At 39.8% G+C, this 14745-nt stretch overlaps 1 protein-coding gene across 5 annotated transcripts in view; it reads right to left on the bottom strand.

The window, feature by feature from the left end:
- The window catches only part of CACNA2D1 (calcium voltage-gated channel auxiliary subunit alpha2delta 1), a 392960-nt gene that overhangs the window by 148540 nt on the left and 229675 nt on the right, over window positions 1-14745 (bottom strand). For all 5 annotated transcript variants that reach the window (XM_082239529.1, XM_082239530.1, XM_082239531.1 and 2 more), the window contains exon 6: window positions 6908-7037. In XM_082239529.1, the coding sequence (XP_082095655.1) occupies window positions 6908-7037 (130 nt within the window). The remainder of the gene's footprint in view (window positions 1-6907; window positions 7038-14745) is intronic.

Raw genomic sequence — 14745 nt, 5'->3', positions numbered from 1 at the left:
TTGAATAATGTTACAGAGGAGTAGGGACAAGTAAATTGACCAATTTCAGTTTTTCATTATTCCAAATGTAAATTCAGTTCCCCACATTTTCCACAGTTTGTTGGTTTATTTCAGTGTCCTCATGAAAACGCCGCAGCATTTTAATGTGAATTTCCCTCAATATGAACATGCACTTTTGCATAATAAACACATTTTTGCAAAGCAATTTGCCCAATAACATGCACTGGGGGCACTGAGGTACAGGGGGAGAGGAGAAAATGGGGGGTACTGTGGCCGCAGGGACAAGACAGCTTAATTCAATACAACTCAACACAACAAAATTCCAAAAAGTGCTCATTCCCAAATAATAATAAAAATGATGACTCCTACCCACAGCTCACTAAAAGTCCAGAATTCATAATACTGTATGACCCAAGTTAGCAACCAAAATCCTGGACAAACAGGAAACTCTAAGTCTGGAGCCTAAAAGCTGAACATGGCGGCAACAGGACTGCCTTCCTGGGGAGAACACTCCACAAAGGTATTAGAAGAGGGTAGCCAAAATCAAAGTCTTCCCATTAAACCAATGATTAATTTTAATAATTTACATTGCATATGTAATGTTTGATACTTATTAGCATTAGAAACAATGATTAATTATTTATGCAATGTCTTAATTTTTCTAGGTGTTGTAAAAAAATTAAGAAAACAACACATGCCCTGCCCAAATGGTTATAGTATAATGAAACAGACAGAAAAACAGACAAGAATGAAAGCAAAAAATATTAGAGGATATAACCAGACTAGAAAGGTCTGCATCATGGCTGATTAGCTGCTCTCCCTGTGCAAAGGTCAGAGGGGGCAGGGTTTCTGCTGAGTCAGGTGATTAGCTGTGGGAGGAGCTTATCAGAGCCAGCAGGGAAGCAGTTGAAGAAGGAGCAAAAGAGTTTACTTGTGTGTGTGATTCTTGTGGCTGATTTGCACTTGGGCAAAAAAAATGAGAGGCACAAATACAAGATGGGTGACACCTGGCTTGAGAGCAGTACATGTGAAAAGGATCTAGGAGTCTTGGTTGACCACAAACTTGACATGAGCCAACAGTGTGACGCGGCAGCTAAAAAAGCCAATGCAATTCTGGGCTGCATCAATAGGAGTATAGCATCTAGATCAAGGAAAGTAATAGTGCCACTGTATTCTGCTCTGGTCAGACCTCACCTGGAGTACTGTGTCCAGTTCTGGGCACCACAATTCAAGAAGGACACTGACAAACTGGAACATGTCCAGAGGAGGGCAACCAAAATGGTCAAAGGCCTGGAAACGATGCCTTATGAGGAACGGCTAAGGGAGCTGGGCATGTTTAGCCTGGAGAAGAGGAGGTTAAGGGGTGATATGATAGCCATGTTCAAATATATAAAAGGATGTCACATAGAGGAGGGAGAAAGGTTGTTTTCTGCTGCTCCAGAGAAGCGGACACGGAGCAATGGATCCAAACTACAAGAAAGAAGATTCCACCTAAACATTAGGAAGAACTTCCTGACAGTAAGAGCTGTTCGACAGTGGAATTTGCTGCCAAGGAGTGTGGTGGAGTCTCCTATTTTGGAGGTCTTTAAGCAGAGGCTTGACAACCATATGCCAGGAGTGCTCTGATGGTGTTTCCTGCTTGGCAGGGGGTTGGACTCGATGGCCCTTGTGGTCTCTTCCAACTCTATGATTCTATGATTCTATGGCTTATTTTCCTTTGCAAACATATTTGGTATTTAATCATGGTGAAGCAGCCAGTTCATTTTGAAGGCCACTTTTTCAATTGCTTGGTCATTAAATCACAGTAATTATATGGAAGCCCCTCAGGATACTCCTATTTGATGTATAATTTTTTTTATAATTACAGGATTCCGGTTTTGCAGACATTATAATATGCCTCTAAATTAAAACACTCTGACATGAGAGGCATTTCAAGGTGAGAAGACAAGAGTCTCCTTGTTGGTTTTAGCTGCAATAAGCAAACACAAGGACATTAACGTTCATCCTTCATTAGATGCGTTGGTACAGAATCCGGACTTCCTGAACGCAGAATTTTAAGCTTCTGTAGCATAGAGTTCCCAAACACAGGCTTGATTTTTAGGTCTAGTTCAAATAACTAATACAACAGGCATTGGAGATTAACAGAGAAGGAAGCAGCAGCAGCAAAATTTATTAGTTTTATATGGGAAAACCTTTGAAGTAAAGTGAATGCTAGGAGGTTTAAGTACACAGAGGTATCTCTGTAAGAAGCCATTTTTTGTATGAACAAAAACCCAGTTTTTATATCCTCCATGAGCAGAACTAAATAGTTTCACAAAAAAGAACAAAAAATGGTGCATGCAGTTTTATTACTCCTTTAAAATATTTATAAAAAAGCTAGGAAACTTTAATATCCTCTTGACACTTGATATAGTTCTAGACCGATATAGCACTGAATTCATTCACAAACATCTTTCTTTAATAGAAGAGATTCTTCTTGAAGTAAATCTTTCTTATTGCATTCATGGGAATAGTTCTTGAAAATGTACCAAATGTGCTTTTCGACCAGGCTTTTGATGTACTATTGTGAACAAGGTTTCCTTTGACTTAATTACTAGGTTCAAACCCAAAGCTCTAATGGGCAATATTTTTCTTTTTTTTCCCTTGCTCTTTCAAGGCAGCAGGGACCAACCCCATAGAATGAAGCGTTAACTATGCTCTGGAACCAACCCTTCAACCTTCCTCTGCTAGATTTAATAAGCCAAAAGGGACATAGGTCAAGATCACCTGTGGCTGGACATATAGCCGCCGCCACCTTGTCCACATCAGCTGACTGCATAAACTAGAAGCAACCCCACACCACACAGCTGACCCTGGGATTGGGTCCTTCATCTGGAACGCCAAAAGCTGCAGAGTAGAACTGGGTTCACCTACATTGACAGTAGATCTGCCCAGTCTCAGCCAGAGGCTTCTTCCTGACCACAGTATTTTAAATCCAGTAAGTGGTGACGGAGCTTGGAATCTCACACATGGAAACCATGTTCCATGCCTCAGCTATGGTGATGTCCTTGTCCAAATTGTGTCTGGGAGGGTAATTTCATCCAGGCTCATGGTAAATGAGTATGGTATGGGAATACGTTTATTTTTCATATAATAACGTTATACGCCCATTACATAAAAAGTATAGCCCAACCATAGAATGGCAATACTAAATTTTAAAATCAGATTTTGCCAGTGAGTCATGTTTCAAAGGGGCACCAGCAAAAATGCATAAATTAGCCCTCCAGAAATGACAGGATTTCTCATAACAGTTTAGCTGAAATGAGAGTTATCTGAAATAAGATGCTGTTTCCACCATACTCCTTCAATTATAGTGCACTTTTACATTATTAAAGTCAGAATCCCAGAGTAATCCTCCAAATCTGTGTCATTTTGACAGGCTGCACGACAAACCACAAGTTGCACACAACTTTTCCTCTGCTCAATCCTGCTGACATTTCCATCTCCACTCATTTGTCACTTACAGGTGCAGACACAAAGCAACGGATGTGCATTTTAAATAAATTCAGGTCAAACTAGGGTCTCTGATTCAGTGATACGATTTCAGTGGAGCTGGAAGATTGCAGAATTAAAATGAGCAGCGCTAAATTTCAGGGGTGGGATGGAGCGAGGTTCCTTATTTTCCTACTTCTGACATCATTTTTATGTGAAGCAGAGCATCATGTTTATTCCTTATGTTTTTTTATTTGCATAATGGTTAGCTTGCATCCGCAACAGTCATTTTGGGTAACTAACACTTGCCCTATTCACACATATCTAAATGGGTAGAGTAAGTGTTTAGTGGGTCAGTAGGCCTTTTTAAAATTTTGGTTTGCTTTTTTTTTAGAAGAATGCCAGTAAATAGATATATAACACCTAACATAAACAAGTAAAAATATAGAAAAATGGCAGAGAAAGAGGAGTTGTCCATCTGTATAACAATGGGGATGGAATTTCTACATTATATTGTTGTTCATTTTAATACAGTACGTACTATATACATAGCCACACCCTTCTTCGGAAAGATTTTCATTGTGTGCTGCTTCTATGTTATTGTAACAGTTCTGTTCCATAACGTTATGTCTTATCCTCTTAATGCGCATGTTTGAAAGTATTTTCAGTACTTTTGGCTCTAACTATCATGCAGAACATTCTTTGTCTATCATAGAATCATAGAATCATAGAGTTGGAAGAGACCACAAGGGCCATCGAGTCCAACCCCCTGCCAAGCAGGAAACACCATCAGAGCACTCCTGACATATGGTTGTCAAGCCTCTGCTTAAAGACCTCCAAAGTAGGAGACTCCACCACACTCCTTGGCAGCAAATTCCACTGTCAAACAGCTCTTACTGTCAGGAAGTTCTTCCTAATGTTTAGGTGGAATCTTCTTTCTTGTAGTTTGGATCCATTGCTCCGTGTCCGCTTCTCCGGAGCAGCAGAAAACAACCTTTCTCCCTCCTCTATGTGACATCCTTTTATATATTTGAACATGGCTATCATATCACCCCTTAACCTCCTCTTCTCCAGGCTAAACAAGCCCAGCTCCCTTAGCCGTTCCTCATAAGGCATCGTTTCCAGGCCTTTGACCATTTTGGTTGCCCTCCTCTGGACACGTTCTTTGGACACCAAGGCATTGAGGATTTTCTAAAGGCCTTTCTTCCGGGGTGACAGCAACAGCTTTCTTAACATTTTCTTCCAATAGTTTTTAACCTTCTCACAGGTCCAACAGCAATGGACAAAATCGCCTTCTTTCTTTCCCCCACAATTCCAACATAAATATTTTAAGCATTTTTTATATTTTCATGCAACAAAGACATCATTCTATATTAAAAAAAAAGTGCTCCATTTTCCCCTGGAGATATTTCATTTTAAATTTAATGCCCACTTTTCCACATTTGAAAACTGCTAATATGATGAGCTTTTAAGAACTGGTAACATACTCAAGCAGCTCAGTCCTGCCGGCCACATGACTCGGAAGCTGTACGCCGGCTCCCTCGGCCAATAAAGCAAGATGAGCACCGCAACCCCAGAGTCATCCGCGACTGGACCTAATGGTCAGGGGTCCCTTTACCTTTACCTTTACCTTAACATACTCATTCCTTGACTCAGTTCAATTTTGCCAGCTATTTAAATTGGGGGCAACTGATAATGCTTGTTTTAATTTACTGTATTAGTCTGAACTTTTTATTATTATTTAAAAGTTTACTTTTGTTCCTTATTCATCTTGTCAGCCATCATGGGAACATAAATCTTATGTTGGAGGTGTGGGATATAAATTATCTAAGTAAGTAAATAAATAAATAAATAAATAAGCTGACCTGTTTTTATTTACCGTATATGCATCAGCAATGCTTTCTTCAGGTTATTAATTAAGATACATTCAAATTGTATAATCTTATTGGATCATTCCTAATTAAAAAATGTCTAATTTGTAAGTAGTGGTGGATTTATTTCTCCAATGTGCTGCTGAGCATGATGAAAGCCTATTTATTGTTGCTCTTTTATCACCCAATCTTTATACAGTGTTAGACCACAGGACCCATTGATTAAAATATCGTATCTGCCCTCCTTTATTTAACTCAGATCAGAATGAACTGAAGCTACAGTTGACTAGGCTGCAAAGAACGTTTTCCTAAATTTATCCCCAAATTCCCATGTTCCATGCCTATAAGTAGGGATGGGCACATTTGTCCAACTGCATCCCGTCCTTTTCCCACATGGGGATGGATTGCCATTCATCCTGTTCCCTGGTGGATTTTTTAGGATGATTCAAGAAAATAAAATAAAAAAGCAAAGAGAAACATAAATTAAATATATATTTTTAAGAATTATGAAGGTACAACAGCACTACTTATGAGGTGCCCAGGGAATGCTGCTACTCCATTTTATTTTGTTCATTATCAGTGTAAACATGCTTTTAAAATGCTGCAGGAAGAGGCCACATGTTGCTTCGTACAGTGGTACACGCCTTACCTTGGACCACCTAGTTAGCAGAAGCTTGGAAAGAATCTTTTTCCCAACGTGGAGCTTGAACTCACAGCTCTGAGATTAAGAGTTTTATGCTCTACCAAATGCAAATTTAAATCTGGAATGGCCACTCCCCCTCCTAATTTTGTCCTCTTCATTACAGCAAAGCTAAATCTCACCTTCTTCCATTCCCACAATGGGGAATGTAGGCTTGTGCATCTTGCACAGCCTCCTGGAACACATGACCAGCACTCCCTCTGACACCTGCCTATGTCCACATAATGTCTAATCTGCCAGAAGCCTAAAATAAAGGAAGTGTGAATCGTGCCCATGTGTTTCAGTTCATGCATGGAAACCTCACTGAAACTGTAGCACAGTAGGTGAACATAAGGCAGGTCTGCAAGGTGGGAAAGGTAGGTGTCTGAATACAGGAAAGCACAATCCTGCTCTTCAAAGAGGTGTAGATTCCATGTACCTTCAGATACACAGGGCAGCTTCTGTCCCTTTCACATACCGTACTTTAGAAGAAGCATTTTAACATTAGCCCAGGCAATTCTTCTGTGCCACAGTGCCATTATTTTCACTGCTGCCATTTTGTGAAAAATACTCTTTCAAACTCTCCAGGAATAAACATTACATACCAGCTCTACCTGCGAGGCTCTACATCTGCTTCCTACCCCATAGTCACTACTGCTGCTCTTGCACAGTGTGCATGTTGAATCCCTGAGGAGGACCACTGCTAATCAAATTAAAAGCCACATCACACTGGCTTCATCCCTGACACGTGAGATGGGGTTAGCTCATGAGGCGAGGGAAGAGGAGAGCCCAGATAAAGACTCACACACAAGTCATAAACAAATTAGGGCTATATACCCTTCATGAATGAGGAGCACAGAACTTTGGAAATTGATGCACTACTTACAGCCTTCATATATATCCGTAGGTATGTGGACTGCTGCATTCTGGTAGGATGTTTGCCGACCAAAGATGGGATCTTCCTCAAACACCGGTTTGATTCTCTGACTACCAGTTTCACTCTCGTTTCTTCCAGACTTTTCCAGAAAAAAAGGAGGGAAATATTAAAACATATGGCAAACATTATTCACACAAATACATGGAGGGGTCGAAGAGCTGTCCTCCACAAGCATCTCATTAGCATCACTTAGGATCATAGACTGGTGGAACTGGAGGGTTGGAAGGGACCGTGAGGCTCAGCTAGTCTAACCCCGCTCAATGTGTCCCTTCGGTGAGGGATACAATTTTTGAATGTTTTCCTGCGTAAAAAGATCCTTGCAAGTTGAAAGGTAGCCACCTATATTAGATTTCTATGAGCATGCCCTTTTTAAATGTAAGCGTTCAAAATGTGATCCACCAGCTGAACCTGCAAAGTGGTATAGTCAGAGAGAAGAAGCAGAGTTCCCTGCTGCGACAGGCCAGCTCCATCATGCATCCTCTCCCCTCAACTGTCCCTGGGAGGCAGCCATTTTACCAGGTTGCCTCAGTGGGAGAGACAGGAAACAGGGCTCATTGGATCTGCTTTGCTGGCGGTCCAGTTCCATCAGGAACATCCTGCCTCTGAACTATGCCGGTTGGTCAATAATAGGGACAACTGTCTAGAAATTTGTGCCTCAGTTTTGAGTTTTACTTTCCTCTTCCCTCCTTGCCCCTCTTTCCTTGTATGTTGTGTATTTATTTGTTTATTTATCTGAATGTAAGCCTGTGGGTAGGGAGCACCTTGTTTTGATTTCATGTAAGACATTCCAGGAACTTTTTCTGGAGGCCGAAGAGTGGGGTACAAATGCTCTAAATAAAGAAATAAATAAATCATGCAATCCTACTCCAAACCAGCTGACTTCATTCTGTTGCATGCGTAGAACTGTGCCTATCTGCTCTGCACATAGACTACAGAAAGAAACCAACAAGGCTGAAGAGCAACCCATCACTGTTCTCTGCTCACCAGGCTGCTACAAATTGAGAACTGGCAGGATGGGGAGAAGTGATGCAGAGTGAATGAGTGAGACTGCCTGTGTGGAAGAGCATTAAAGAATTGTTTCTTCCCCCCCCCCCACACACACACACCTGAAAAAGGTGTCTGAGAAGTGGTACAAGCTTTCTACAATCTCAGGACTCCACCACCTTAGTCACTGAATTTTGTTCAGGATAGATGATGCCATACCCTCCAACATTTCTCTGATGCAAATACAGACCTCCCATTCCATAGTGATAATTTTACTATTTATACCCCACACATCTTACTGGGTTGCCCCAGCCACTCTAGGCAGCTTCCAACATATATAAAAGCATAATAAAACATTAAACATTTTTTTAAAGAAAACCTTCCCTACACAAGATTGCCTTCAGATGGCTTGGGGGTCGGATAACTCCAAACCCTCCAACATTTCTCCAATGAAAATAGGGACATCCTAAGGAAAAGTGGGACATTCTGGGATTAAATCAAAAACTGGGAGGGCTTCTCTCGGCCAGGGACGTCCCTGGAAAATAGGGACACTTTGAGGGTCTGTGATGCCTTCTTTTCAGACATTAAAATAGATGTGTAGGTTGAGGCAAAGCCTCCTGCTACTGCAACGGTGCATCCTATAGGATATTGAAAGTGCAGTCAAACCAACAATTCATGTTTTGCTAGACAGGCACATGAGAGAAGCTGGAGCTCACAGAGTTTTCCTGCAAGTTTGCTGGAGAGGATTTTGTGAGAGACACTCCCACTGTTGAAGTGAGATGATGTGTCACACATGCATCCCTTTGATAAATATCCTTGTACACTCATTTGTTTCCCCAAAATAAATACTAACAGTAACACTACCTATGCTCCCATTAAACTATGCAAAGAGCAATACTTAAAACTATCAACTTATATTTCCCTTTGTGTAGCATCCAGAAGGAAAGCAGCCATTTACCAACCATAACATGCCCTTATTTATCTTTTATAAAATAGCAACTAAGGAACATTTCTCAGCATGTGGCCTACCATATGTGGTTGCTTACTCTTGACCACATTTTAGAGCAGGTATGGGGAACTTATGGTCCATTGAGATATTTGTTGGACTCTGATTCCCATCAGCCCCAGCCACATGATGGGATTTGTAGTCCAAAAACAGCTGGAGGGCCACAGGACCCCCACCTCTGCTTTAGGGCCATTTCACCCATTGTATGTATATAATTAATACTATGTTAAACAACCCACTGTCATAATAAATCCACATCTCCATTGTATCCACCCTGTTCTTTCATAAGACACACAAAACAATTCACGGGACCTTTCTTTCTGTGGCTGGGCTTTACCTTCCTACCCAGATCGCACTGTCTGAAACGTGCGGCATGTAAACAAATTTGATATTCTGCTAGGATGCAGAATATCAGAAAGATATTCATTGGCATGCAAACCTGGGTTGTGCTTTTGACAAATGTTTCAGACAGCTGACATCTCCGATATCATTTTAGTGTACGCTTCTAGAGTGGCACAATGCTACTCAACTGCACATGGGAGTGGGTTTTGTCATTGTCAACTATGGTGAAGGAAAGCACTATACACTGGATGTTGAGTAAGGCTAAGTGATAGAGGGTAAGGATTTGCTGAACTAAATATCTGAACTGGAATACAAAAAGGGAGGTGTGAGGAGGTCAAGAAACTAGTGAATGAAACATAAGATATGAAAATACTAATCTTTTTTCTGTTTTGTTTTTTGGTGTTCTTTCTTCTCTTTCTTCTATTCTATTCTATTTTCTTCTATTCTGTTAATTGTTTTTTATTGTGTACTTTTATGTGCTTTGTTTTGTATTTTCTTATTTTTGTAGTTTTTTTGGCTTTGGTTTTTTATGTTTAAATTTTGAAGCTTTTGATTGTCCAATAAATATTACTTTTTAAAAAAAGGAAAGCACTATACACTGACATATCCTCCAACATTTATCGTATGAAATAGGGACATCCTAAGGAAAAGAGGGACATTCCAGGATCAAATCAGAAACCGGAATGGCTTCTGTAAATCCGGGACTGTCCCTGGAAAATAGGGACACTTAGAAGGTCTGAACTAAGGTCTGATACTTGAGGACATTAGCAACTGCACACACACACACACACACACACACATGCACACGGAGCTCTGGAACACAGGCAGTGAAAGGTATTTCCAAGTACTTCTTCAGTTCCTATAGTTTTCCTGTTGCTTTCCTTCACCTGTAAATAAGGTATATTTAAGTGTATTAAAACTATAGCTAGGATAATCAATGGTATATATCTGTGAGATATAATGGAGTTTGCTTCATCCACTTTTCAAACAAACAAATTATTTTGTGCAACAATAAAGCCAATAAAAATGGTAACAGAAAACAATAAGCACAACTCAACTGTATGAAGTACACACTGGCGTGATGTTGTTTGATAAAGTAATTTCTCATCCAATAAATGAAATAAGCCTCTACCTTTACCATGTGATTAATAAAAATCACTAAAATCACACAGTAAAAATATTGCTCAAATGGTGTAATAATTATTTTGACTTCAGGAAACCTCATGAGAATGCTTACAATAATATACCCATCACACAATAATGGCTCTAAAATTATTATTCCTACCAAAAACCTAAACTGTATTTGCTACATTTTCCATATCTCCACAAACCTTTTCATTTTTTTAAAAGCAACACACCCAAAACAATGAAGCTCATATATTGTAAATGAAAGTAATCCAAGGCAGCTCTGAATACAATTAAATCTATCTCCAACCAATTTCTCTCCTGAGGTAGGAGCTGAAATGCAATCAATAATGGCACAGGAAAATCCCACAGGAGACAGGGCCCGAAGATTAATTTTCCATCTATTCAAACTTGGCCTTCGCTTATTGAATTACATTGTTACCTACCACTGACAGTCAGCAAAATCTCTCTCTCTTTTCTGAAATAAATCTCCTGACCAATTTGTCCCTGCCTTGGGTAGCAGATAGCATCCATTTCTTTTCAGTTCGCATTTTGGGGCATTATCTTAAAGAACTATGACCCTCAGTTCAGTTAACCAGAAGGATGTCAGTGTACATCTTAAAGGCTAACCTACAGAAGGAGTTCTGATTTTGTAAGCAAATGGGCAGGCTAACTCCTCACCAGGGGCCAGATAGTCTGCGCTGGAGGCAAGGGCTGTGCCAAAATTGAACGGATGAGCCTGGGCTAAAGAGCTCTATGTAAGCATGAAGCCCTGGTTTTCCTTCGTTCTTTGAAACCATCTGCACTGAAAATACAGGAAGGCATTTGTACAATCTGATTTAAATAAACCTTTAAAAACAGGGTTTTTTAATTTAAAAAAATGTATAACAAACATTAGAGGACAAAGCCAAATAACCCTCCCTCCCCTCCCTTTCTCATTCTTATTGCAAAGTGATAGAGATAGATGATGATAGATGATAGATAGATAGATAATGATGATGATAGATAGATGATAGATAGATAGATGATAGATAGATGATAGATAGATAGATAGATAGATATAGATAGATGATAGATAGATGATAGATGATAGATAGATGATAGATGATAGATAGATGATAGATAGATGATAGATAGATAGATAGATAGATAGATGATAGATATAGATAGATAGATGATAGATGATAGATAGATAGATAGATGATAGATAGATAGATAGATAGATAGATGATAGATAGATATAGATAGATAGATATAGATAGATAGATAGATAGATAGATGATAGATGATAGATGATAGATGTTAGATGATAGATGTTAGATGATAGATGATAGATAGATAGATAGATAGATAGATAGATAGATAGATAGATAGATACCCCCCCCAAGAATTAATTAATGGAAGGATTTTGATTGGAGGTCAGTGGAAAAGTACAGGCTAAGATTCCTTTCCAAGCCAGGGCCTCACCTGGACTAGAGGTAGTAACATGACAAAAGGGGTCAGGGGCCCACCTGAGTGCGTGGGCAGACAGAGATTTCCATGGTGACAGGATGTGGGTTCCAAGTCACAGGAATAGAGAGCAAGGTGTGCTGGGAAGAAGAAGGGGAAAGAAAAAACTGGGGTCCTTCTTGTAGGACTGCAGGGCTGCACTGCTGTGGGAGACAAGCCCCTCTCTTGAAGTGATCTGGACTCTCTCCTTGCAGACTGAAGGTGTAAATAGGTGAATAAGTCATATTTCTTAAAGCTACAACAGTCTCTGCCGTGTCTCAGTTCTCCAGAGGAGCACAGATCCTGGGTAAATGCCTAGAACCCCCTGGAATCTTGCAGCGAGGGGGGATGGCACCCAAGTTTTGTAACAATACACCTCTCCCTACAGTAGCATTTGTATACACATAAATCACTATAGAGGCATTAAGAAATATATCTGGATTAATTTGTTAAAATGGTATGCGAAGCCACTTCATTAGTATTGACCTAACAACTTGCGTTCGTACCAAGTTGTTGCTCTGTGGAATACTTCTATTCAGCCAGCTCATGGCGCCTTATTTTGTGATTCACCATTACATCCCCTTCAACCAGGTTTTCTATTCCACCACCACCCCATAGTCAGTCACTATTTCATGGCCAGTAGGCTATTTGAGGGGTTCCCCCACTTTGGGTATTTTGTTCCTGCAAACCTCCTTCTAGTAAGTGGATGGTGCTGCTCTACCTCTATAAGGTTTCACACTTAGCCCTAAATTACAGAAGCAGAGGAAATGGTAAGAAGCCGAGATTTTAACTGATCTCACTGTGCTTTTAACTATTTTATGGAGTGGAGTCCAAGCTACTTAGACAACAGGGCAAACTCATCACATGTGTAAATACTATCGACAGATCACTTACCAGAAATTCCACTCATTCTGGAACAAGATACAGATTTAAAATAACCCTGTTTCTTTTGAATTTACACTAGAGGTAAACTTTCACAAACTGAAATGTAATGAAATCTTAAGGGGAAAGTCAGAGTAATAGCGCTGAATGAAGAAAACTCAGACCTTTCAGAGGTACCTGATTTTGCATGACCTACATTGCTTTCTATAAGGTGCCTAGAGAATACTGAAAGGCACCTCTGAAAATTTAACTTTAATTTGGCATTATAATGGCATTGTACCCCATTCATCTGACTGGAGTGCCCCAGGCATTCTGAGTGGCTTCCAACAAAATATGTAAATATTTATCAAACATTAAGTCATAGATAGGATTTGTTATATCTTTTATGATCTACCCTGCATAATTTTCCCCCATTATAAACAAAAATAAATCAAAATATTCAATGCTTTGGGTTCTGGTGACAATGAAGTGGGATAAAAGTGATGCTATCAGATGAGATGCAGGCCCTAATTAACTTCTGAATGACTGCTTGTCAGTTTCTACTTTAATAAAACGGGAGATCGCAAAAATAACACCAAGTATTGTTTCTGTTAAAACTCAGATATAAAGCAAGATGTTGGGAGTGTGTAAAATGGCAAAAGGGAGAAATACTTTGAAGCTGAAGACAATCCTAGCAAGTTATCAGGGTTCACACTCGGAACCGAAGCATCAAAGGAATGGTTCAACTCTCCAGCAGACAGGGCAGTTCTGTAAAGTATTTTGTAAGAGTCCATGAAAAGTCAACAATAGATAGCAAGCGTAACTTGCTGCAAGAGACGCATTTTAAAAAGAATAATGAAAACTGACACTACTCAGATTAAAATAGTCCCCATAAAACAAAATGCCTTTTTACATGGGAAAAAGTATAACAATGGACAAAATCCTAAAATTAGCAGAAACTCCAGGATTACAACTCTCAATAACAGAGGGGCAAGTGGAAGGCATAATAGCAGAACTGACCTTTCATAGCTGCATGGGCAAAAAATATTTCTGCATTTAAACTGCAGGTTACTTAATATTCACTACTGAGTTGGGAGGACTTCGTGTGGATACAGAATTACTGCCTGAGTGGCCTTGAATAACATCAATTAAATAAATGTATAATCAAGACTAGTGTATTGGCTAGAGATGTGACTGATACCTTGCCTGCAGATTTATTTATGACATTAGAGGATATAATGAGATATAGCAGTACAGCAAGAAAGGTTTAAAGCCAAAGAACTAACTGAAGAGAATGGAATGAATATGTTAGAGATCTCAGAAGTAAATTAATGCTTCAATGCTACACAAATTACCTGTGACTGTCATTGAATTCAGCAGTATTTACTTCTGAGTAAACATCTACAGGAGTTAAGCTGCCTTTGTGTCTCTTCCAGACTCATTCCACCCATCTTGCCTTACCACACTATCTACCCATGATGACTACCAGAAGCCAATTTGGTAAATGGGTCTTGCCGGAAGATGTCTAGATTGGCCAATTTCCAGGGAACTGAAATTGCAGATCTGACAGGTAGCTACCAAGAACTACTTCTGTGTTTTCTTGCAGTATTTGCTTTGTATGCAGCAGGCAAATTTGTTTCAGTTTGTAATGCTGACGTAGAACCTATTTTAGCTAGAATTCACGACATAAGTAGCACGAGAAAGGCTCAGTGGTTATGTAAAGCTTGTGTGTGAAAATGCTCCCAAACGCTTACCGTGACCCAGGGCTCAAGACTGGAGCTTCTGTTACTATGGCTGGCACCTGTTCTTCTATGTCCTTGTTCTTTTGATACATATGGGTGAAGATTCTTGCTATTCTGTCTTAAGTGGATTATGTGCCACTTAACCTTGCCAAAGCTGACAAAGCTAGGACTTGCCTAGAGTTTAAGAGCCATGCAGTAGCAATAGCATGTGGCCCTTTTCCGAAATGCATTTAGCATGA

The sequence above is a fragment of the Podarcis vaucheri genome (genome assembly GCF_965113315.1).
Source record: "Podarcis vaucheri genome assembly, chromosome: 10".
Lineage (NCBI taxonomy): Eukaryota > Metazoa > Chordata > Lepidosauria > Squamata > Lacertidae > Podarcis > Podarcis vaucheri.
This window is presented reverse-complemented; position numbering and strand designations above follow the sequence as displayed.